The sequence below is a fragment of the Panicum virgatum genome, chromosome 3N (genome assembly GCF_016808335.1).
Source record: "Panicum virgatum strain AP13 chromosome 3N, P.virgatum_v5, whole genome shotgun sequence".
NCBI lineage: Eukaryota > Viridiplantae > Streptophyta > Magnoliopsida > Poales > Poaceae > Panicum > Panicum virgatum.
The window spans coordinates 58,481,876-58,504,385 of NC_053147.1; the positions used below are offsets into that span (position 1 = coordinate 58,481,876).

At 50.0% G+C, this 22,510-nt stretch overlaps 1 protein-coding gene and 1 pseudogene across 1 annotated transcript; both read right to left on the bottom strand.

Annotated features, from left to right (window-relative positions):
- Positions 1–3,364: 3,364 nt before the first annotated feature.
- LOC120667936 lies at positions 3,365–7,087 on the bottom strand (annotated as a pseudogene).
- Positions 7,088–15,028: 7,941 nt separating this feature from the next.
- Positions 15,029–19,390, bottom strand: LOC120666350 (dolabradiene synthase KSL4, chloroplastic-like). The gene is made up of 11 exons (XM_039946178.1): positions 18,835–19,390; positions 18,568–18,754; positions 18,275–18,489; positions 18,048–18,168; positions 17,304–17,401; positions 16,989–17,203; positions 16,755–16,867; positions 16,399–16,494; positions 16,023–16,238; positions 15,791–15,932; positions 15,029–15,665 (listed from the first exon to the last, which is right to left on the bottom strand). The coding sequence occupies exons 1-11, from the start codon at positions 19,349–19,351 to the stop codon at positions 15,087–15,089; spliced, it is 2,499 nt and encodes an 832-aa protein (XP_039802112.1). The 5' UTR covers positions 19,352–19,390; the 3' UTR covers positions 15,029–15,086.
- Positions 19,391–22,510: the final 3,120 nt, after the last annotated feature.

Consider the following 22,510-nt stretch of genomic DNA (forward strand, 5'->3'; position numbering starts at 1 on the left):
GTTTCCTTCAAAACAACAACTACTAAACTGGCTTAGAGTAGCATGGATTAAGACAGGAGCTTGTTTTGTTGAGGTTACACATGCATGAAAATAATTAACTAACAACATTTATAAAAGAAAAGAGCATAGCTAGGGGAAATTTAAAAGTAAAAACCTAACTTGCATACATGATCTAACAACAAAAATTTACCAGCTTAACGTGATATTGATAAAGCATGCCATCTAATTTTTCCAACATTTATTGCTGATAGAAAGCATTTATTTAACTCTAGCAAGGTAAACTAAACATAAATAGATTTACACAAAAGTGCACAACACCAGCACATGAATTTTTACAGTGGATTACACATGCAAGGAGTAAGCCCGCGGCCAGGGCAGCCCGGCGGGGCCAGGCGCACGCGGCGGCGCGGCAGGGCCCGTGCGCGGAGCGGCTTGCGGCGGCGCAGAGGCACTCCGGCGGCGCAGGGCAGCCCGCGGCGTGCGCGCGGCGGTGGCGGCGCGGCCACGGCGGCGAGGCGACACTCCGGCGGCTGCGGCGCCGGATTCAGGCAGGGAAAGGGGCAGAGAGGATGAGGAGGATGCGGCGAAGATCACCGTGCATTCGATTTAGGCGGATGGTGGCCGGAGAGAAGAGATCGACGGAGAGGCGGAGCTTTGGGGCGGACGACAATGGTGGACGGCGGCGGCGGCCCGATTCCGGCCGGGAAACGGCCTAATCGAGGTTGGGGCGGTGCGGCGTGGGTGGAGGGTGAGGCGAAGGAGGCTCTGGCGCGAGGAGTCGAGACGAGGCAGCGAGGAGCAGCCGGCGCGGCGAGCGACGGCGGCTTCACTAGGCTCTGCTCGCGCGAGCTCGAGGAAGGGAAAAGGAACGGACGAGAAGCATCCAGCGCCCACGAACGGATAAGAACGGCGTGCGCGGATGGCGAGGATCGCCGGCGCGGCGACGCGTGGAGTGCTCGCCGGCGGCCACAGCGCCGGTATGGGCGTCGGGACTAGCACAGTGGTGCATAGGAGAAGAACTGTGTTTGATTTTGACTGAAGTTTTGACTCGATTTGACTGTCCAAAACTCATAATTTCACATAGCAACTTGAAATTTGGCCAAATCGAAAGTTGTAGATCTATAACTTTCGTTTTGGGCGAAAGTTGATTTGAGACTCGGATCAAGGAGAAAAACGTAGTCGAACACGGCTAAAACGATGTTTAACACGCGAACTCGGTTAACGCTAATGACGCGCTTAAGCCATGATTAACGATTAAACACGTGATTAGCGAGCACGATTAACACAGGGGTGTTACAGCCCACATCTTGCACTATTTCCGTTTTAGAGTGTATATATCGGAGTATGTGAAAAAAGATATGCACAAGCAAAACGGCCGATCGGCCATTCCATCGACGGGCACGACCGCACGAAGCACAAGTTTGGACTTCGGAGTGACAAAGAGATCTCGTTTAGATGCGCATACGACCATTCCACGCATGCATAGCAACACTGCAGAAAACTAGCGGCAAGATTTCTCATCATGCTCCGGACTCACAAGTCAAGCTAAGTCACCTTGGCCTTTCCAATTTCCAATCTTACCTTGGTAAGACCGTAAGAGACCGGCTTCAAACTAACAGACTAGCTAGCTGCACATTTGTCGTTAAGTACTGAGGCAAAGATATTGATGTATTTGGAAGTACATAATAGGAATTGGTGTACGTATAAGTTTTCTTGGTCTTAAAAAAATGCGCTTAGTTTCTTGGCCCTTTTTCTCTTAAACTTAACTATTTGGTCTCCAAAAGGAGTTTCGTTTATTTTTTTGGCCCTTCCATCACCTACAGTTAGGTCTACAGCCTTATTATATTCAAACACACCAGTTTAGATTTTTAACCAGGAAAATAATAACATAAAAGAAATTTTTGATGATTTTTGGTATTTTCCCACCAGTAAAATAATTTCTAGGTATTTATAAATCTATTTTTGGTTTTTAAATTATAGAAAATCATAGAAACATGGTAAAACAGTGAAAAATTCATTGGAGTCATATCTAAATATGCTGGATCTAGAAAAAATCACTAACATGCTACTTGTGCTACTGAAAAATAGTTTTCAGGCTATGAAGCTAACATCTCAAGGTATCTTTACTGTGTGATACATAAGTGTTTTCATCCTAAAAAGGATTGAAAACGATTGCCCTGTTCGGATGGCTGGACTAGGCTGGCTGATCAGCCCAGCCACAGCTGGCGCAGCACCAGCCCGCGGCAACCGCAACGCGATCCTCCGTTTCTCATTCGTGAATTCTGCATCTCCGCCGTCCTGCCAGCGGTAACAGTAAATTTCACCTGCTACAGTCATTCCAGCCAGCCATTTTCAGCTCAGCCGAACGGGCTGAATATGATGGTGGGATGCAAAGCAAGACTAGTAGCACAAGGGGTTTATGCAATGCCAAGGCATTGATTTTCAATGCAAATTATTCTCCTAAATAATTGTTACAAATTTCTGATACTATCTTTTGATTGGCAGTACAAAACATCTATTTTGCAGTTGATAGTTGATAGATGTAGTGATTGCATATATTTATATGATCACTTGGTTTGGCATATCTGTGAAGCTTCGGGAAGGAGTTCACATACCCAACCCTCATACATAAAATCGCAATATATATTGTGTATTGCTTAAGTCAATATATGGCTTAAAGCAGTTAAGTCGAATTTGGTACAATCGACTTTGTGTGTATTTCTTAAATTTAAAGAATACAAGATTAATTACACGTGGGTGTTCATTTTGATGTCTTTGATTGGACTTCACAGTCTCATATGGTGATCAATAATCTTGACACCATTAGTAATGAACACACATTGATAGTGCATGGTAATCTAAAGATGGAGTTTAAGATAGAAGATACTGACTTAACCGATTTTCTTTTTTGTGTTTATGACCTAAGCATCCTCCCTCAAGACTTTGTACAAAGCTATCTATATCTAGATCATATTGAGTGATTCAATATGGAGATACCCTATGATTGTTCTACCTCTAGAAAAGAGAAATATTATTTTATGCCATAGTGATTGAGATGAGACAATAGAACATATGGTTCATTATCTCCGTAATATTGAGGCGCTAATATATCTTGCAAAAGTTCCCTATCAGATATTATTTTTGCAAAGATTTGCTATCTAGTAGCAGCGCTACTCCAACCAAATATTGGTAGATTGGAGTTAAGAGTATCTTTTGATATCTCAAATAACACATGTGATCTTGGTATAATCCATGATCCAATTATGTGGATATAATGATTCTAGTTATCTCTAAGATCCCAAAATCCAGGTCATTGGAAGGCTTAATGTACATATAGAAAAGACCATTTATTCCGGACACGGCATCATTGAGGAGGAGAGTTGATGGAGTTCGATCTGGACCTCTCGATGATCTGAAGTTCTTTTTGGTACATAGCCTGACAGGAGTGGAACCCCTCCACAGCTAGCGACACAATTTCTTCATCTGGGTAACAAGTGCTGATCCGATGACAGATCCACCGATGGATCGATTGACGGATTAAAAATTTCGTAAGATCAATCATCTGATGCTAAACGATCATCATCTAGGGTGACACTCAATGATTTTACCGGCATGCCGATTTCAGCATCTGGAAGCCCTGCTTCTTGAAGTGTTCTATGTGCCACCTGTGCTCCAGTCGGTCCAGGTTGGAGTGGAACGGAAATTTGAGCACGTGTTCCACCTGGAAAATGAAACACTCCACACACATGAAACACACCGCCACTACAGATCGATCAATCAACAAGGGGTCCTGATGACTCCTGACCACAGAGATTCAGTATGTAGCAGCGGCTACCTTGGCGTGGTCAACATGTCTTTATATCTTGCCAGAGCGCAGCTGTTGCTTCAGGAGCTCGGACGACCAGGAGCCGATGCTTTCCAGGATTAGCTCGTCGTCTGTGATCTGGGTGTGCGAGGCTTGCAGAAGCTCCAACAAGGCCTCGGTGTCGTTGAGATGCCCCTGGATCGAGCTGTTGAAGCTGGACTCACTGCTGAACTGGGATAACCCATCTGCACGATGCTCTGCTTTCAGCTTGCAGGCAAATTTGATCCGGATGCGGGGAATTTTAACAAGAACCAAGGAGAATGAGGAGGCCCTCGCTTACCGGATGAGACGTCGTACCCGTGCAGACGCAGGAGGCGGAACGCCATTGCGCATGTTGTCATGTCCAGCATCATCTCCTCGTCATTGACAAGCCAGGACCTGGAAATCTAACCGTAAGACCTTGATCATAAACCACCGGACCTGACCTGACAAATGATCAGGTCCGCTGATAATCAAGTCAAGCTACAAGCCTGAAGCTGTGATGTACAGTAAACGAAGCTTTATGTCGCCACCTGTATGTCATGTCGAGTGTGGTGTTTATCTCGGGCAAGAAGCTCCTTGAGATGCCCATCTTCTCGAGAGTGTCCACCATGCAAAGCCGGGAGTAGACGCTTCGAGGATAAACGGTGGGCTTTGCAGCAAGTGATAACCGTCGCCATGTATATATGTTAGATTGTTAGAAACTTAGAAATCTGATCTTCCTTAGGAAGTGGAAGCGGAAAAGTTAAATAATGTCAACCCTCAACTAGCACAATAGTTCGATTTTCAACCTTCACCTACAAAACCGGATATCAAATGCCATTGAACAATCGAAACCAGACAAATTTAGCCCTTTGAGTGGTTTTCAAGGTGGTTTTATGTTAAAAAAATTAAAAAATCTAGTTAGAACAAAAAAAAACAAAACTAATTCATCTTAAATGAGGAAAATATGAAAGTGCCAAAAATATGAAAGTGGTGCCAATTTTTTAAAAAAATTATAATCTATCTGTTGCTACTCATTTAGAATCTTGTTTATTCAACATAATAGACATAACTATAAGAAAAAATACTAGGAACATAAAATTGGATTTAAATAATTGACAAGTAAGAGTTCTAATAGATGGGTTACATTTTTCAAAAAATGCTGGCACATATTTTGTATTTTTTTAATTTAAAATAATTGAATAACTTATGAGTTTTTAACTTTAAACTTGAATATTTTCATAAATTTGTTTCATCTCAGCCGATTGATATTTTGCTTATCCGTCAATCGGAGCTTTTAAACATCGCAACGGAAATCGAAGCATCGGAAGTAGAAGAGCCAGACTGACGCATGTGGGCTTGTTTTGTTTTTTTGGTTATTGTGCGACGGATTTGGGTCTGCCTGTGGGCTTGTGTTATCTGCTCGCCCATTTAACTCCTACACCCTCTCAAAAAAAAAAAACTCCTACACGGTGTTTCTCCATTTCTCCCTACCCTACCTAACCGAACAGCTCCTCCCAGATCTACCAGAGAGGTGATTTTTAAGGTGAAACCTGGTGATTGACTGATAACGAATTATCAATCATTTGACAAGTAGACACTTATTTTAAACTTTTATATAATGAAAACCCACCTTGAAACTATATATCAAGATTATTTCAAATTTGCTCCATTTCAACAGTTCGGTGATCCTCGTTATCTAATTTTATAGTTGAAGATCGAAAATCATACTTTTATGTAAATTGTGTAAACCGGACTTTTCCGGGACTCATTTAATTTGCACCTGAGCTGTCGAACTTGGCGACGACGGTGTCCAAGTAGTCGAGCGCTCGGTCGTTGTTACTGTGGATCGCCGCGGCGGCCGTCGTGGCCGGCGAGTTGAAGAAGGACCCATTCTTCCTCTGGTACGCCGCCGCCGCCTTGTCCCAGTCCACTAAGTCCCCCAAACCTTCTGCTACGTAGGCCATGAAAGGTTGGCTACCTCCAGAAACAGCCATGTTGTTGTGTTGACCGGCGAGGAGTTAGTTCCGGTGCACGCATAGCGATAAGGAACTGAGGAAAAGGCTGACGAACCCTCTAAGGGCACTTCCAATGGTGCATTCATAGTAGTTTCTATGTGTATTAATTAGGCTGTTATATTAATATTTTGCTGATGTGTCAAGTGATTAATTGAAGAGAGAGAAGAAAAAAAGAAGGAAACCGTTTCCTGAAGAAGAAACGGAGTCCTCACGTGAAACGAGGCACTAGGAAACAGTGAAAAGCCCGTTGGGAAGACCCAGGTCGTGTCTTCCTCTCCTACTCCGGATCAGTTGCACCATCGTTGGTAGATGCTTAACTGTCCCTGTATGGTTTTTGCATAGAGGATCCGGAGATTAGAGAGGGGGCCCATGATGAATGATTGGTCTATTTTTTACGAGGACACTGGGAGCAAATCTTACATTGAGATGAATAGTTTCTTGGTACAATATCCTAGGGAGTAGAAACTACTCATAGTTTCTTGCATTGAGAGTGCCCTAATGAGCTCGCTGTCGCGCAGCCACAGGACGGCGTCGACGTCAGCTTGGCGGACCAGGGGGATCTCCAGCCCCATCCTGATGGCGTGCGCGAGCATGCCGGGGAAGATGACGCTGAACCCGGCCGGCGCTTCGCAGCTGCCGTCCGTCACGCAGGACCAGTTGCGCCCGATGAATCGGAGCCCTGCAACGGCGACGGCAGCGAGCATGAGACTCCGGCCGAAGCGTGTTAAGACGACAACGACCCGGCAGCCGGCGGGAAACGGATACCTCTCGCGACGGCGTCGCCGCCGACGCCCCACGTCGTGAGCGCGAGCACGCACGCCAGCGTGGACGAGAGCGCGTCCTTGCGCAGCGAGGGGTCGCCGGCCCCCCACGACCCGTCGTCCCGTCGCTGGCTCCGCAGGATCCAGTCCAGGCACCCCGGGTACCGCGGCGCCGGAGGGGACCCCGCCGGCGCCGGCACCATCGCGACCCACGCCGTGTCGTACGCCGAGGGCGGCGGCGCCTCGCCGCCCAGGAGCCGCTCTCTGATCGCCGTCGCCCTGTCCTCCTGCGCATGCTTATTGTGACGCCGCTCCAGCGCTCCCGCGGCGCGCGGCCGCAGCGACAGCTGAGGCTCGCGGCGACAGTGGTGGCTCTGCGGCGGCGGCGCCCGCGGGACTACCGATCGAGGTCGAGGAGCAGCGGGGCGCCGCTGCCCAAACAGCGCGAGATGAGGCGAGGTGGCAAGGCTCAACAGCGTCATGGCCGCCACGCACAGCTCCCGCTAAAGTTTTCCAGACTTAGCAGCAGAGACCGTACCGACTCTTCGGGGGGGGGGGGGGGAGACGAGGATGCTTTGGTTTATACAGCCGAGATGACGGTGGGACACGACAATAAAATGCGAAAGATGACGGGCAGGATACATGCTAGCTCTTACTGTCTCAACTAATCATGTGATTTTGTACAACGATCAGTTGACATGCTCGGCTAGGGGGAGTGCATGCATGTCTCCCTCCTGCCACTGCCAACCCCCTTTGCCTACGCTACGCGCGCCACTGGGCTCTAATATAAGCTAAGTGGTCGTTTGTTGATTTTTCAGCGGCCGCTAATTCGAATTAAATGCAACTTAGGAGGTCAGCCGTCCTTGACGCCACCATTGGGCTCTAAGCTACCTTTGCCTACGCTACGCGCGCCACTGGGCTCTAATATAGCTAAGTGGTCGTTTGTTGATTTTTCAGCGGCCGCTAATTCGAATTAAATGCAACTTAGGAGGTCAGCCGTCCTTGACGCCACCATTGGGCTCTAAGCTATTAGGGCGCACCTCCAACCCACATACATCTGTTGTATGCAAGTTTTGGAAATAAGCAACACAAACACCTTCTCTGACCCACAGACAGCTGCTATATATTTATTTGGTTGTTTAATGCCTTGGATACAGGAAGATATTATTATAACTATTAGAAACATAAGGTGTTTTTTTACTATTGATTTGTTGATAAACCATTTAAGTTCAACCATTTTCTCAGTATGAATGAATATTTCTAAATGTGAGTCTGCATATTTCTAAGTTTGTTACCTTACGGATACTAAAGTTTGAGTAAATGGTTCACCTATTTCTATCATTAATTTTTTTCTTAAAATTAATGTGAAATTTAATTCCTCAATACTTAAATGCAAACATATTTCTATCATTACTTTTGCTCTGAAAGTAATGTAGCTCCGAGTGTTTCTCTGAAAAATTTTATGATTGTAGTTTCAATAGATATTTGGCCAATAGTTCCCATCCCAAACATTGCATGCTGATAATTGTTTGGCGGCATGCTTTCTTTAGGTTATAGATAAGATGCATCAAGGAACAAACTATTAGAAAAGGTTGGTAGATGATGAGATGCTCCGAAAAAAGCCACTGCAAAGAGATTGAAAATTTGAAGATGACAACTTTGGTACAGATGCAAATTTCACTGCAAAGAGATTGAAAATTTGAAGATGACAACTTTGAGGGGTTGATCCATTACTTTTTTTGTTACCTTCTAATTTATGATGAAATGCCTACTGCATATTGCATATTGTCTGGTATCTAATGAAAATTGGTGTTGTAACTTGTAATTCTGAAAATGGGTTGAAAAATACATTTTGTTCGTCAAGTTTTGTTGCATTGTATATAAAATCTCAAATCTATTAGTGTTAGAGTGCACAGCGGAATCCGGCCCGGCCTGCTATACCCACGAGACGGCGCCTTATCAGACCTAAGGTTAACCAGAGCCCAACCAACCAAGGCCTTAGGTCTAACTCAACCCAAAAGACTAGTTTAATGGGTGAGGACTACCCCACCTTATATGTTGTGCTCTCCCACCATCAATTTTTGATGTGGGACTAAATCTAACAATTGGTTCGGCGATGTGCCTACTTTCTCGAGGCATGACCATGGGCACTCCTCCCATAAATAGCAGCTACACCGTCATCCAGGCACCACCGCGGCAACGCCTCCGTCCACACCAACCGCCAAGTCGTCTCACGGTTACAAAGTAGTGCCCTCATATTTATGGGCCCTAGGGATACAAAGTATGACTCAAACTCTATCCCTAACCTACCATATTATAACTCAACTCCAATCGTAACCGAACTGTACACATATTCGACATATATCCAACAAACTCCACCTTGGTGAATATGCACGCCACCTTGAAGTTGTCCATGCTCGAACCTCCGTGTACCAGACTTGAGTTGTCTCCCTTTGATGCTCACTTAGAACAGCCCAATGAGGCCGATCCTGCCGCCTTCTCGGCCTTCGGACAGAACACCGCCACTATTGCAGTGCCATCCATGACTCCACCTTCAACAACGCTTCCCATCAGCTTGTATTGGTGTGCACTTAATTTCTCACCAACCATGACTGCGACAAAAGAATTGAAATGAGAAAATGAAAAGATGATAAATGAGAGGATATGAAAGGGTCCATGTGGTTGGTGGCTGGCTATTCGCTGCTATAGCCAGCGCTGCTAACTATAGGATAACAGAGGAAGCAGGAGAATGCGTTCGCCGCTACCGAAAGCAGTGCTCGCGCGATGTATAAGAATTTGGTGCAGGAGGCAGCGAACGGGCCACGGGCCGTCTTTGCTCAGCTTGCTTGTTGCTACCTTGTTCTGCTATGACCTGAACTGACCGCTCTTCCCCTTCTCCTTACAAACGTGTAAAAAATAGCGGGATAAAATATTTGGCGGAAATCCTTCCAAAAAGTTAAAAGAATTATAGCGAAAGCTATAGTGAAAGCTAAATAATTTAGCGGAATGATAAAATAACTAATAATTACATACAAAATAAGAAGCATAATAGGTCTAACACTCTAAAATAGATTCAACACGTCTCTTGACTGCCCACTTATGCTCGTGCTGCTTTGTCTATGGTCCACCCTACTTATATTGATTCTTTATTTCTTTTAACTACATTTTTAGTGGATATAGCAGACATTTATTACCACTAAATTATATAAAAACCTCTTTAGCTGACATAGCAGACAAATATTGTATAGCTTAGCGGTAGATCTCCTGAAAAACTAATAGCGGGCTATTTTGTACATTGGTCGTGATCGATCGCGGTGATGAGGTAGAAGACGGACCGAGGGAGAGGAGTTTGATAAGGTCCATCTCGAGGGTAAGAAGTAGTCATGGCAAGCCAATACGAGAGGTTAGACTGCTCGCACTGGGTACTTAGATGGCATGCGCTATCCGGTCCTCCAGTACCTATTTGCCGTAAAATTGGCCGCACCGGCGTACTCGAAGCCATACGCTAAAAAAGCGTCTGGCTTCTCTTCCACAAAATGGAGCGGACTTGCTGAGCAATCTATTCCCGTGGGGCCGTCTTGGTCGTTGCTGGCCCGTGCTTGCCGGAAGTCATTGCCGCGCCCGATGCAGCCTAGCCGCTGGCTCCCGAGGGGGCCTTGCCGGCGAGGAGGGAAGCAGCCCGCACGGCGAGAGGGAAGGAGCCTGGCCGCCCGCGCATAGCCCCGCCATGCGCGCTGCCCCTACCTCCGCCACTCATGTCGTGCGCCGCTACAGCCGGCCGCCATGTGACGCACCTCCGCGATGCCGCCAGAGAGGGAGAGGGAGGGCGCAGACGGCCAGGAGGGAGGAGTCGTCGTGCCCCACGCCAGCGACCGCGCTCCTCGGCCCCGAGCACGCCTCCGCACGCGCCATCGCCCGAGTGCACGCCTCCGCCGCGCGTGTGCGCCCGGAGCGCCGCCGCACCTCCGCCGCCGCCGAGGAGGGACTCCACCGCCCGCACGCCTCCGCCACTGTGGGCCTCCCCTGCTGCGGCTGTGGGCGAGCTCTGTTATATTGTGATCCAAATTCATTGTGCTCCACAGTTCATCGTTTCTTTTGTAAGCCGCCGCTATGCGTTGTACACACATCCAATATAGTGAATTTCTTACTAACTGGCGCCCGTAGTTTTTACCCTTCGCATTGGAGAGATTTTCCATATTAAATCCTCGTGTTTTCTGTGATTTGATTTCGTTGTTCTTCATCATTTTCTCGCAGTTGCATCTAACAACTTCGGCCCTCCCCTGCGCCGCTGCAGGCGAGCAGGCCAAGCGAGTTGTGTCGGCGAGGCGCCCCAAGCCGCCGCCGCAGACCGCCGTGCGCGCACCCGATTCCGATCCACTCCTCGCTCTGCGCCGCGTACCCGCGCACCGACTACAACATCCGCGTCATCCCCGAGGACGAGCTGCTCCAGGTCCAGCTCGCCACCGCCGACGACTGATGACGCTCCGCCTGCGGCGAACGGGCAACAACCTCCGGCAGTGTGTAATAATAATGGTCCAGAAACTTGCAATACCCGGCCATCAGGGGCATGCAGCCGAGCAACAAGAGGTGGAGGAGGTAGCCGGCAAGGTATGCTAGCTGTGGGCAGCGGTGATTTGATTTTGGTGGCCAGAGGTGGGAGTAATCGGGCCGGCGGGTGGAGCTCTCCTCGCTTCAGTTTGTCTCTGGCAGAGCAAGAAAGAGAGCAGGCGAATGGAAGGGGGAGAGAAAGGAAACAAAAAAAGGAAACTAAAAAATGATAGTTGTGGTGGATGAATAAAATATGTGGTAGTTGGTATAGAGGATGGATATAGAGTATGAATCAGTACGGAAGAATTGAATACAGAAGAGACAGTATTAATGACTATGATAGAATATTCTTTTAGAGGATCAATTTAGGATACAATGAGTACGGACAGACTTACTACTCTTCAAATTTGAAGAGCTTGCCGGTCGCCGCCAGTTACGAAGCTGAGAAGTGAGTTGCAGCGTGCGGAAGAAAGGAAGGGGCACGCTATGCGTCGAAAAACTTCGGAAAAATAATGAGGCCTCCGCACATGATTTTTTTTACCGGGTCTATTGGACCAAACCGTCTGTAATAAAATAAGCATCACCGACCAACAAAACAGCAATTTTGAGTTTAGCTTGAAAAAAAACAGGAGTTTGTAATTTAATTTACACTTGAGTAAAATGCACTAAAGTCCACCAACATGTAAGATGTGTCATTTAGGCCCACAAACTGTAAACGTCCATTTTTAGAACCATCAACTTGTATTTTATCTTACTTAGTTCCATAAACTTTGAAAATATAGGCCCATAATCTCAGAAAGTCCATTTTGGATCCATAAACTTATAATTTGTGTCACTTCCATAAGCTCCAAAAATACATTTTTAGATCCATAAAGTTCATCCATGAGGAGTCGTGGGGTTACAGACGCGGCCACAAAGATCGACCCAATATCGCTATCCATAAGTATCCTTTAATTCCTCATTGAGAACTACTCTGGACTGACCCAAATCTAACGCCATTATGAGATGTTTCACCACAACACCTAGCGCCACCATATCCGGCCACCCATGTCACGGAGGACATAATATCCCCTATACATGTTGTTGAGTCCTCTGTGAACTCCTCCACCTTTCCCAAGCCATCACCCTCCGCCTCTCCACCCATATTACGAGAAACAAACTACAAGTTTATGAATCTACTAATGAATTTTTAGAGTTTGTAGACCTAAGTGACACAAATTACACGTTTATAGAGTATGGACCCATAAGTGAAATTTCTAAGTTGATGGACCTAAATGACATCATCTTATAAGTTGATGGCCCTCTGATGCATTTTACACTTTACACTTGTTTTGGTTTTAATACCAGTCTTCCAAGCAAACCCTTATTATGAATCTCATATAACTGAACATATAAGCGAACAAAGCCTAAACCAGGAATAGGTGAACGTGCAAGATTGTCTAACAAGTTTTTTTTTTCAAAATCTATATACTATAAAGATCGAAAATAATTGAAAATATTTCTCACTGAGATCGGGCCCATCATACCCCTCACATCGGACTATCTGTCACGGCGGATGGGGTGGACGAAGATGTCAACCCATAAAAACTTAATGTGAGGGGATGTTTGTGCCTAAAACTAAAATTTTTTCTTACCGAATCCGCTTACCCGCCAGCGCATACCCACTCCCTCCCGCGGCCACCGTTTCGTTCTACCTCCCCCTATAGTTGGTCAATGGGCCGGCCCGGCACAGCACGGCCCGGGCCCGACTCGGCCCAGCATGATTAGGCCCGGCCCGATTGGCCCGACTATTTATCCGTGCCGGGTCGGACCGGCCCACGTGCTAGGCACTGTGCACGAGCACGGCCCGAGGCCAATTTTGTGTGCCGGGCCAGCCCTACCGGTCCGTTTGGCCCGTTAAGCACCCGACGGCCCGAGCGGCGCCGGCTGCCACGGCGCGGACGAGCTGCCAGCCGTGCGGCGTCGGCAGCCACGACGCAGGAGGATGGGCGGCGCCGGCCACCACGGCGCGGGAGGAGAGGAGGTGGCCCGCCGGCCGTGGTTCGAGAGGACAGAAGGGGTCGCCGCCGGTCGCGGTGTGGGGGAGAGGAGGTGGCGCGGCGGCGATGGTGACGGCCGGCAGCCGTGTCCTGGAGGAGGAGGAAGATGCCTTCGCCGGTGCCCGCGCGGAGAGAGGGGCGGCCCCGGCCACGGCTCGGAGGAGGAGGCAAGCCAACACCGGTGGGCGGCGGCGTCCCGGAGGAGGAGGGGGCGGCGGCGGTGTGTCAGAGGTGCGGCCTCGGCTGTCGCGCGACGGCTCGGAGGGGAGAGGGGCGGAGTGCATGCTCGAAGGGAGTGGCGGGCTTGGGGAGAGCCGAAGCACGGAGAGGGCTGGCGTCGGCGCTTCAGTGCATGGGGAGAGGCGGAGCACGGAGAGGGGAGATGTGGAGGTTAGGCCGTTAGGGTTTGGAGAGATTGATGGGCTGGGCTGCTGGGGTGTGTAAATATTTAGTTGGGCCTTTCGTGCTCGGTCCAGCCCGCGTGCTTCTGTCGGGCCGCTGGCTAACCGTGCCGGGCCGGGCCAGCCCACATGCCTAAGGCGCGGTCCAGGCACGGCACGACGCCCGTGCCAGGCTAGCCCGGGCCCGTTTAAGTTCATGCCGGGCTGGGCCTTGTACCGGGCCAAAAAAACGTGCCTCGGGCCGGCCCACGGGCCTCGGGACAAATAGAAAACTATGGGCCTAATTGGTTTGTTGCAGGGACCTAGCCTGGCTCGCACCGAGGCCCTCTTTGGCCAGGCTAAAGGCATGCAACTGCTATGTGATTGGTTGCTTGGATGTGTACAGCTCGGCTAAGCAGAGCTGCTGTTTAATTGTTTAGTCCTCAACCAGCTATTTTGCCTACGCGAGAGATCAACTTGCACCGCACGGGCCAGGCTCGGCAGGAATGCCCGAAATCTGCGTATCGCGCGAGCCAAGCTACGATGCCCTTTTTTGCATCTCGGGAGCCTGGCGTAGCAGTTGTTCAGGTAACCAATCACGTTGCACTTGCATCCGGCTAGCCTGGCTCGGCCTAGATTCAGGTAACCAAACACCCCTATACCTCCCCCCATCTGCTCCGCACAGCTTGGTACTTGCTGCCGCTTCACCTTGCGCGCGCGGCGCCTCCCCGGCGGCCCTGCTGGCGGCCGCAGCCTCCCCCCTCCCCCCCCCCTCCCCCCCCCCCCCTCCGGTCCTCGTCTGGATTGCGGAGGTTCTCTCGATGCACCGCCCCGCCGGTGGCGTCCACAACCTCATCCCCGCGTCAGCGTGAGGGAGGACGCGGAGCAGCTCAGGGCCTACAACGGCCTGGAGGTGGCCAACAAGTTTGACCAGCGGGCGGCGGGGCAGATTGGTTGGGCCGTCCGGACCTCCGCCAGGCTGGGCTGCGCGCCATCGTGGGCGCCATCATGGGTGTCGAGCTCACCGAGGCGCGGAGGGTTACTAAGAGCCGGTGGGACGCGCGCCGCCTCAGCGACGAGCAGATCAGCTATGCCCTGCATCGATGCTTTCGTCTCTTCCGAGGTTGCCTGTAGGATGCTCAAGCTCAACAACACTCAGAGGGTCATGTTTGTCCCGTGAAGCTGCTGCTCGATAGCGCCAACACCGGCCGAGCTGCGAGGTGCCCTGGCCGTCGCGCGACCACCACGAACTCGCATGCTTCCCTCCTGTCCTCATCCCGCTCCACCCTCTCCCCTCTACTCCGAGAACTCGCATGTTTTGCGCGCTATGCTTATTCTCTGTTTGATAGGCATTTTTATATTACTATGCTTATAGTATATTTTTATTATTGTTTTGCTGTTTGAGAACTATTTCATTGGGTTAAATGCTCTTTGTACATTTTGTGGCCCCAAGGTCTGAAGGTATGTGTGGCTTCCCATTTATATCAATTGAATAAAAAGTTCGTATAAGCATTCTATGAATAGGACTCCGCCGAGGTGTGGGTCTTCGTCTTCCCCCCTACCCGTAGCGGCTCTACCACCACCTCATTCGACGCTCGCATCATCTCCTTGGGCGACGCGTAGCCATCCACCTCCATGTAGATCAGGTGCACCACCTTGGAGATGTTCCAGAACTCCCGCCGGCACTGCCATGGCACCTCGCCGCCATCGCGGACCAGCATCCGCAGCAACGCCCTCCTGGACGCCGCGATGACGCTCCTCAGCTCCGCCTTGGCCGCCTCGACGGAGCCGCCGAGGCGGCCGGCGAGCAGCAGGACGCTGTTGATCTTCCCCTGGTCTTTCTCCCTCTCGTACGACTGGAGGTCGTTCAGGAGGCGGCCGCAGATGTTTATGTGCCGGAACAGCTCGCCGTACTCCGAGCCTCGGACCACGTCCTCCGAGAGCTCCGGCCCGACGAAGTAGAGGAACGTGAGGACGGTGGTGCCCAGCGCGTAGGACGGCTCCGCGACGGCCATGTACTCGTCCATGGACGGCGTGTGCCCGCTCATTCGCCACTCCGCCTCCACCATCATGACCCTAGCCAACTCCGCCCACTGCACGTGCACGTGTTCGAGAGAGAGAGAGAGAGAGAGAGAGAGAGCGTTGTCATCATCAGCTAGAGCTAGCTCGATCTTGATCGATGTCCGTCGTTGCTGGAATTAATGGAGCCGTGGCTTACCCGTTCGGCGATGTGGTGGATGATGTTGCGGTTCTGCACCGCCGCGGCCCTCACCGCGATGTCGTTGCTCGTGTCGTAGACGGCGCGGAAGACGATCTCCACACGCTCCGAGAAGAAGCCAACTCGTTCGTACGCATCCCACCTGCATACCCATTCATCATCAGATCAGAAGGAACCGAAGCATCAGCTGGTGAAGGATAGGTTATCTCTAAGGTGTGGCCGAGGCAGGTACATCTCGATCAAGGTGACGAGGTTCTCCATCTCCTCCCTCGACTCCCCGACGTCGAAGAGGTCGTCGACGATGGTTGCCAGGATGTTGGTCTTGGCTGCCACGATGCGAGCCTCGGACAGCTCGGCGGGGAACATGGTGGAAGCGGACGGAAGCAGGCAGATCAGCGGCATCACTCTCGCGTAGTCCAGCTCGTCCAGCCTCACTTCTTTCACCCACCTGTTTAAACGTTAAAGAGATGGATGGATCGTAGAGGGGAAAAAAAATAAAAGTTTTGATCAGTTTAATCTCATCCCCACTGGTTTGTAGAGCGGGAATTTCAATTCCTCATCTCATCCCCAGCGATGAGGAGGGTTGATGGAGTTCTTGAGATCCGGACCTCTCGATGCACCGAAGCTCTTCTTGGTAAGCAGCCTGACAAGAGTGGAACTCATCCACAGCTAGCGACATAATTTCTTCATCTGCGTCACAAGTGCTGATCCGACGACGGATCCATCGATGGACGGGATTAAAATCTCATCAGATCAATCATCAGATGCTATATTATGTATGTGTGTGTGTGCGTATATGCATGTATGTATAATTGTATATATACATATATATAGATATATACATATGTATATATCTATATATATATATATGTATATATCTATATATGTATAAATAAATAAATAATATAATATAATATAATATAATAAAATCTAGGGCGACAATCAATGATGTATCTCTTCTCACCGGTATTCCGACTTCAGCTTCTGGAAGTTCTGCTTCTTGAAGTGTTCGATGTTCCACCTGTGCTCTAGCCGGTCCACGTTGGAGTAAAAGGGAAATTTGAGCACATGTTCAACCTGGAAACAAAACATATATAACATCCCACACATACGAAACTAACGCACCGACCACCAAATCGCTAGATCGAAAAGGGGTCCTAATGCTTCCTTGTCGCAGAGATTCAATAGCAGCGGCTACCTCAGCAGGGTCAACATGTCTGGATATCCTGCCGGAACACAGCTGTTGCTTCAGGAGCTGGGACGACCAGGAGCCGATGCTCTCCAGGACCAGCTCGTCGTCCGTGATCTGGACGTGCGAGGCTTTCAGCAGCTCTAGCAACGCCTCGGTGTCGTTGAGATGGCCCTGGATTGAACCATGGAAACTGGACTCGTTGCTGAATTGGGCCAACCCATCTGCGCCACGACGACGCTTTGCGTTCAGTTTGGTGATTTCGATCCGAATGCGAGGATTTTTAACCAAAACCAAGCAGGAGACTGGAGGTCTTTAGCTTACCGGAGGAGACATCGTATCCATGCAAACGCAGGAGGCGGAACGCCATCGCGCATGTCGCCATGTCCAGCATGATCTCCTCATCGTTAGCGAGCCAGGACCTGCGGGCAATTCTAACAATTAGATCGGAGCAATTTGCTGGACAAGCTAGGACTCTGATATGAGCAATTTGCTGGACAAGCTAGCTAGGATTGAAATTAATACCCGTCATAAAAATGGGATCAGGCCGGCATATAATAATTTTTATCTAAGTCTGAAAAAGTAAAAAGCCCAACATAGCTAGTTTGACCCGGTCATAAAAAGCCTTGCTAGCGTATGGACGTCCGATGGTAACTTTCTTATCAGACGCTCCATTGCAACATCAAAAATCTATAGGTGCAATATTGAAAAATATGTGAAAAAACTAATCAAGTCGTTTGACTCTCGGATATAAAATTTCCACCGCAATATGAACATTATGTTTCATGCAACTAACATTCACCGTAAAATACGTGGAAATAATAGCATTTCTTAAAAGAAAAAAAAATCAAAATTTTCCTAACCTAGTCTGAATCGGATCCAATCACGTATCGGAATGGGCTGAGGTAAAAAAAACATAGCTTCATGGTCGGGTCAAGACAGCTAGCATTAGGCCGAAGAAAAAAGTAGTAAGTCTTTTGACCTAACTTGGACCCACCCCCGATAATAAGTGAGGTCTACTAACAATGCAGTCAAGCTACAAGTCAATGAACTGTACGTAGTCGCCACCTGTATATCATGTCGAGTGTGGTGTTTATCTCTGACAAGAAGCTCCTTGAGATGCCCATCTTCTCCAGAGTGTCCACCATGCGAAGCCGGGAGTAGGCGCTCCGAGGATACACGGTGGGCACTGCAGCAAGTGATGGTCGCCGCCGCCATGAATGTTCGTTACTAGCTAGTAGCTAGCTACAAATCTGATCTTCCTTAGCAAGTGTAAACTAAGCTTAGTTTTGCACCTGCGCTGCCGAACTCGCCGACGACCGAGTCCAAGTAGTCGAGCGCTCGGTCGTTGTGGCTGTGGATCGCGGCGGCCGCCGTCGCGGCCGGCGAGTCGAAGAAGGACCCGTTCTTCCTCTGGTAGGCCGCCGCCGCCTGGTCCCAGTCCAGTAAGTCCCCCAAACCTTCTGCCATGTAGGCCATGAAAGCTTGGCTACCTCCGGAAGCAGCCATTCTGTTGAGTTGATCGGCGAGAGCGGAGAGTTAGTGCTGTCCGGTGGCACGGATGGCGACGAGGAAGAGACCGACGAACCCTCTGATGAGCTCACTGTAGCGCAGCCGCAGGACGGCGTCGACGTCGGCTTGGGGGACCAGGGGGATCTCCAGCCCCATGCTGATGGCGTGCGCGACCATGCCGGGGAAGATGACGCCGAACCCGGCCGGCGCGTCGCAGCTGCCGTCCGTCACGCAGGACCAGTTGCGCCCGATGAAACGGAGCCCTGGAGCAACGGCGCATGTAAAGACGACGGCATTATGCATAGGCGGCGGCCGGCCGCGGAATGGCTAGTTGGCAACGTACCTCTCTCGACGGCGTCGCCGCCGGCGCCCCACTTCCGGAGGGCGAGCACGCACGCCAGCGTGGACGAGAGCGCGTCCTTGCTCAGCGAGGGGTCGCCGGGCCCCCACGACCCGTCGTCCCGTCGCTGGTTCCGCAGGATCCAGTCCACGCACCCCGGGTAGCGCGGCGCAGGAGGGGACCCCGCCGGCGCCGGCACCATCGCGACCCACGCCGTGTCGTACGCCGAGGGCGGCGGCGCGTCGGCGCCCAGGAGCCGCTCTCTGATCGCCGTCGCCCTGTCCTCCTGCGCATGCTTCTGACGCCGCTCCAGCACTCCCGCGGCGGCGCGGCGCACGGCGTGCGAGCCGGCAGTCCGCCCCGCGCGCGGCGGCTGCAGCGACAGCTGAGGCTGGCGGCGAAAGCGGTGGCTCTGCGGCGGCGGCGCCCGCGCGGCTACCGATCGAGGTCGACGAGCAGCGGGGCACCGCTGCCCAAACAACGCGAGATGAAGCGAGGTGGCAAGGCTCAACGACGTCATGGCCGCCACACACAGCCCCCGCTAAAAGTTTTCCAGACTTAGCAGCAGAGACCGTACCGGCCGATGTTTCGAGGGCGATGAGGTTGCTGTGGTTTATATAGAGAGCCGAGATGACGGGTGGGTCACCAGTACTCCCTCCGTATTGGGGAAATCGTTTAGGATAGTGGTACAGTTTCCAAAATACAATTTTAACCTCTTATTTTTTTAAAAATATTTATAAAAAATGATATATGTAAATTTTTATAAAATTATTTTTGAAGATAAATTTATTAATATATTTTTCACATTTGTAAACCCAACAACTTAAAAATTATTGATGATTTATATTTTTAATGTTTGACTCAAATTTTATCCAAAATGACTTCCTTTACTAATACGGAGGGAGTACACCACAATAAAAATGCGAAAGGTGACGGGCAGGATGCAACATGCTAGCTCATACCGTCTCAACAAATCATGTGATTTTCTACGACCAGTTGACTTGCTCGGCTACGGGAGGGTGCATGCATGGCTCCTGCCACTGCCAGCCCCCCTTTGCCTCCGCGCCGGCTAGTTGATTTTTCAGCGGCGGCTAGTTCGAATTAAATGCAACTTTTGCGGTCAGCCGTCCTGGACGCCGCCCCTGGGCTCTAAGCTAAGTGGTCGCAATCGACGGGCACGAAGCACATGTTTGGACTGGTCGTAGCATCGCATTTTTACTATTCCATTTATAATGTTTCAGCGGCTGCTATAGTTCCAGTTGAATGCAATTTTATCCCTGTACACATAAAGCATCCATATGCATACAGTCGCAGGCCACACAGGGTCACACCGACTGTAGGCCACCGTATCTATCGCTAACTTTGGTCAACACTGAACAATGCAAGCAATGTGCTTTTCTAAGTTTCCTCTAGAACACGCTCGAATCATTTTCATATTGTTTTCTCTGCTATTCATATGACCGGCAGTTAGAATGAAAAAGAGCACATAAATGAAGAAGCAGATTGAAAATGTTGCTTTCATGAATGGCTAATTGATGCAGGAAGCGTTTTCATATTGTTTTGTCTGCTATCCATGCATTGGTGCAAGGCCACAAAGTTTCTTCTGTAATAATATGTTCAGCTGACAATATATGAAAGTTAACTGTCTTTTCATTCGCCAGCACATGGTATCAGCAAATAATTCAGCAGTTCATCCCATTGGCTCTGTTTGTTTCCACTTTTCTAGATCTCGCTTTTTTGATAATCAAGATTCTGAGATAAGTTAGCTGTGTGGAGAATCGGCTGTCTGGATAAGCTGGGTGTTTGTCAATCCTGATTATTTTGAGTCGATTCTCTGAGTTGAATGGTAAAATGTCTGAAATACCCCTGAGGCTATGGATTAAAACACAGGAACTATCAAATATTATTTACATATCACATACATTGTTACAACTAAAATAAATCTTAGGATGAATCCTGTCTTTCCCCTTCTTTCCTCTTCTCCGCTACAGTCTCGGAAAAGACGAACGAAGGGCGACGGTGCTCCGGCGTCGATCCGCTCGATTCCCCCGCCGGCGATGGCGGTGCGGGGGGAATCGAGCGGATCGGCGCCCGGTATAGCTATAGCTGCTAGTTGTACATTAGGTTCTTTCTAGTAGGCTAGGTTTGCCGGTGGGCGGTCGGGGTTGTCTTTACCGCGGGCGGAGGCGACGGCAGTGCGCGCCGGGGCTTTCTGTGCGCGGCGGCGACGACGACGACGGCAAGGCTTGCTCCATGGCGGCTTCTTTTGTTCCCGACGGTCCCTGGTGTTGGACCTTCAGGGAGGTTTGGCCTCTTCTGCTGTTCTGCTGCCGGCAGGCGTCGGCGTGAACGCGGTTCCTGCTCCGGCTTCGTCAAGGTTGTCAGCACGAGGTGGGCCTCCTTTTACCTAATAATGGCTGGGGTTGTTGCTCTTCCCCTCCCAGGGTTAGGTGCTTTGTGGTCAGATTCACTGCTGTTCCTTCTGGGATCCTCCTTGGTGGGTCTGGTCCTTCTCTTCGGGCTGTTGAGTTCGTCGACGGCGCCAGTCCTTTGCCTGTGTACGTGGCCATGTTGGTGGTGTGCTCTGGGCTCCATGGGGATGGCCTCCATGGCGGTGCAAGTGCGGGCTGTTCTTCGCGTTCTTCTGCGGTGCTCCGAAGCTTCTCGGGTTGAGGCAGAAGATGGCGGATGGAGGGTCAAATCGATGAGGTCGACGACTGATGTCCTCCTATCGCGGATCTCTTGCAGTTTACCTCTGGGTGTCCACCTCTCGATTTGCTTCGGTTTGATAGGTGGTTTCAAGTTCTTCGACGATGCTTGGAGTCCGCGGAGGCAGTCGCGCTTCCCTGTCTGGAGGTGGAAGACGATATGCAAGGACCTGGTTGTCATTTGTGCTTTCCTTAGGGTTGTCTTTGCAAAACTAGGATGTACTGTGTTTGCCACTGTTTTAATATAATCTACATCTTGGTTCGCAAAAAAAACCTAAAATAAATCTTATGATCATTGATATACACTTATACAGAGCCTCATAATAGGTCCCACTAGTCATAGAGCATATTTTCTCTCTATTTTTTTACATGGACCAAATCGACCGAATGCTCTCAATCACTCATTCACCTTCCTTATCCCTTCGATATTCATCCTCCTCTTCACTGTCTGCTCTGCATCACCACCCCATCTGCCATGCATGGCACTGACAGCAGCATCCTTCGCCATGATAGCTAGTTCAAGGAGCACGCATGCCCTCAGGTCACCGGAGTTGTGCATGTTGTGGCGTTGGTGAAGTAGCGTTCTCCTGCAGGGCGGCGGCACAGATCCGGACGGAGGTGGTGAAGGGGCGGCGGCGCAGCTCCAACGCAGGGAGGATGGGGGCGCCGGCGCGGATCCATGTTGGCATTTCTTAGCGTTGCCACTAGGAGGGGTTAGTTCTTAGCAACGGTGCCAGAAATGCTGGTGTTGGTATGTCTTAACGTTTACAGAAAGATCCGCAAGCGCACGGATATACTTGTTGACAGCCAAATTTGGCATCTGATGAGGTTGACCGGGCTGACCGGTCGGGCCGACCGGTCAGACCGGTCTGGTCTGTATAGTCCAAGTATAATTAGGGTTTTTGTAAAGAGTCCTCATGTAATCCTACTCGTGAAGGGGTACGTCTTCCCCGGCCTATAAATATACAGAC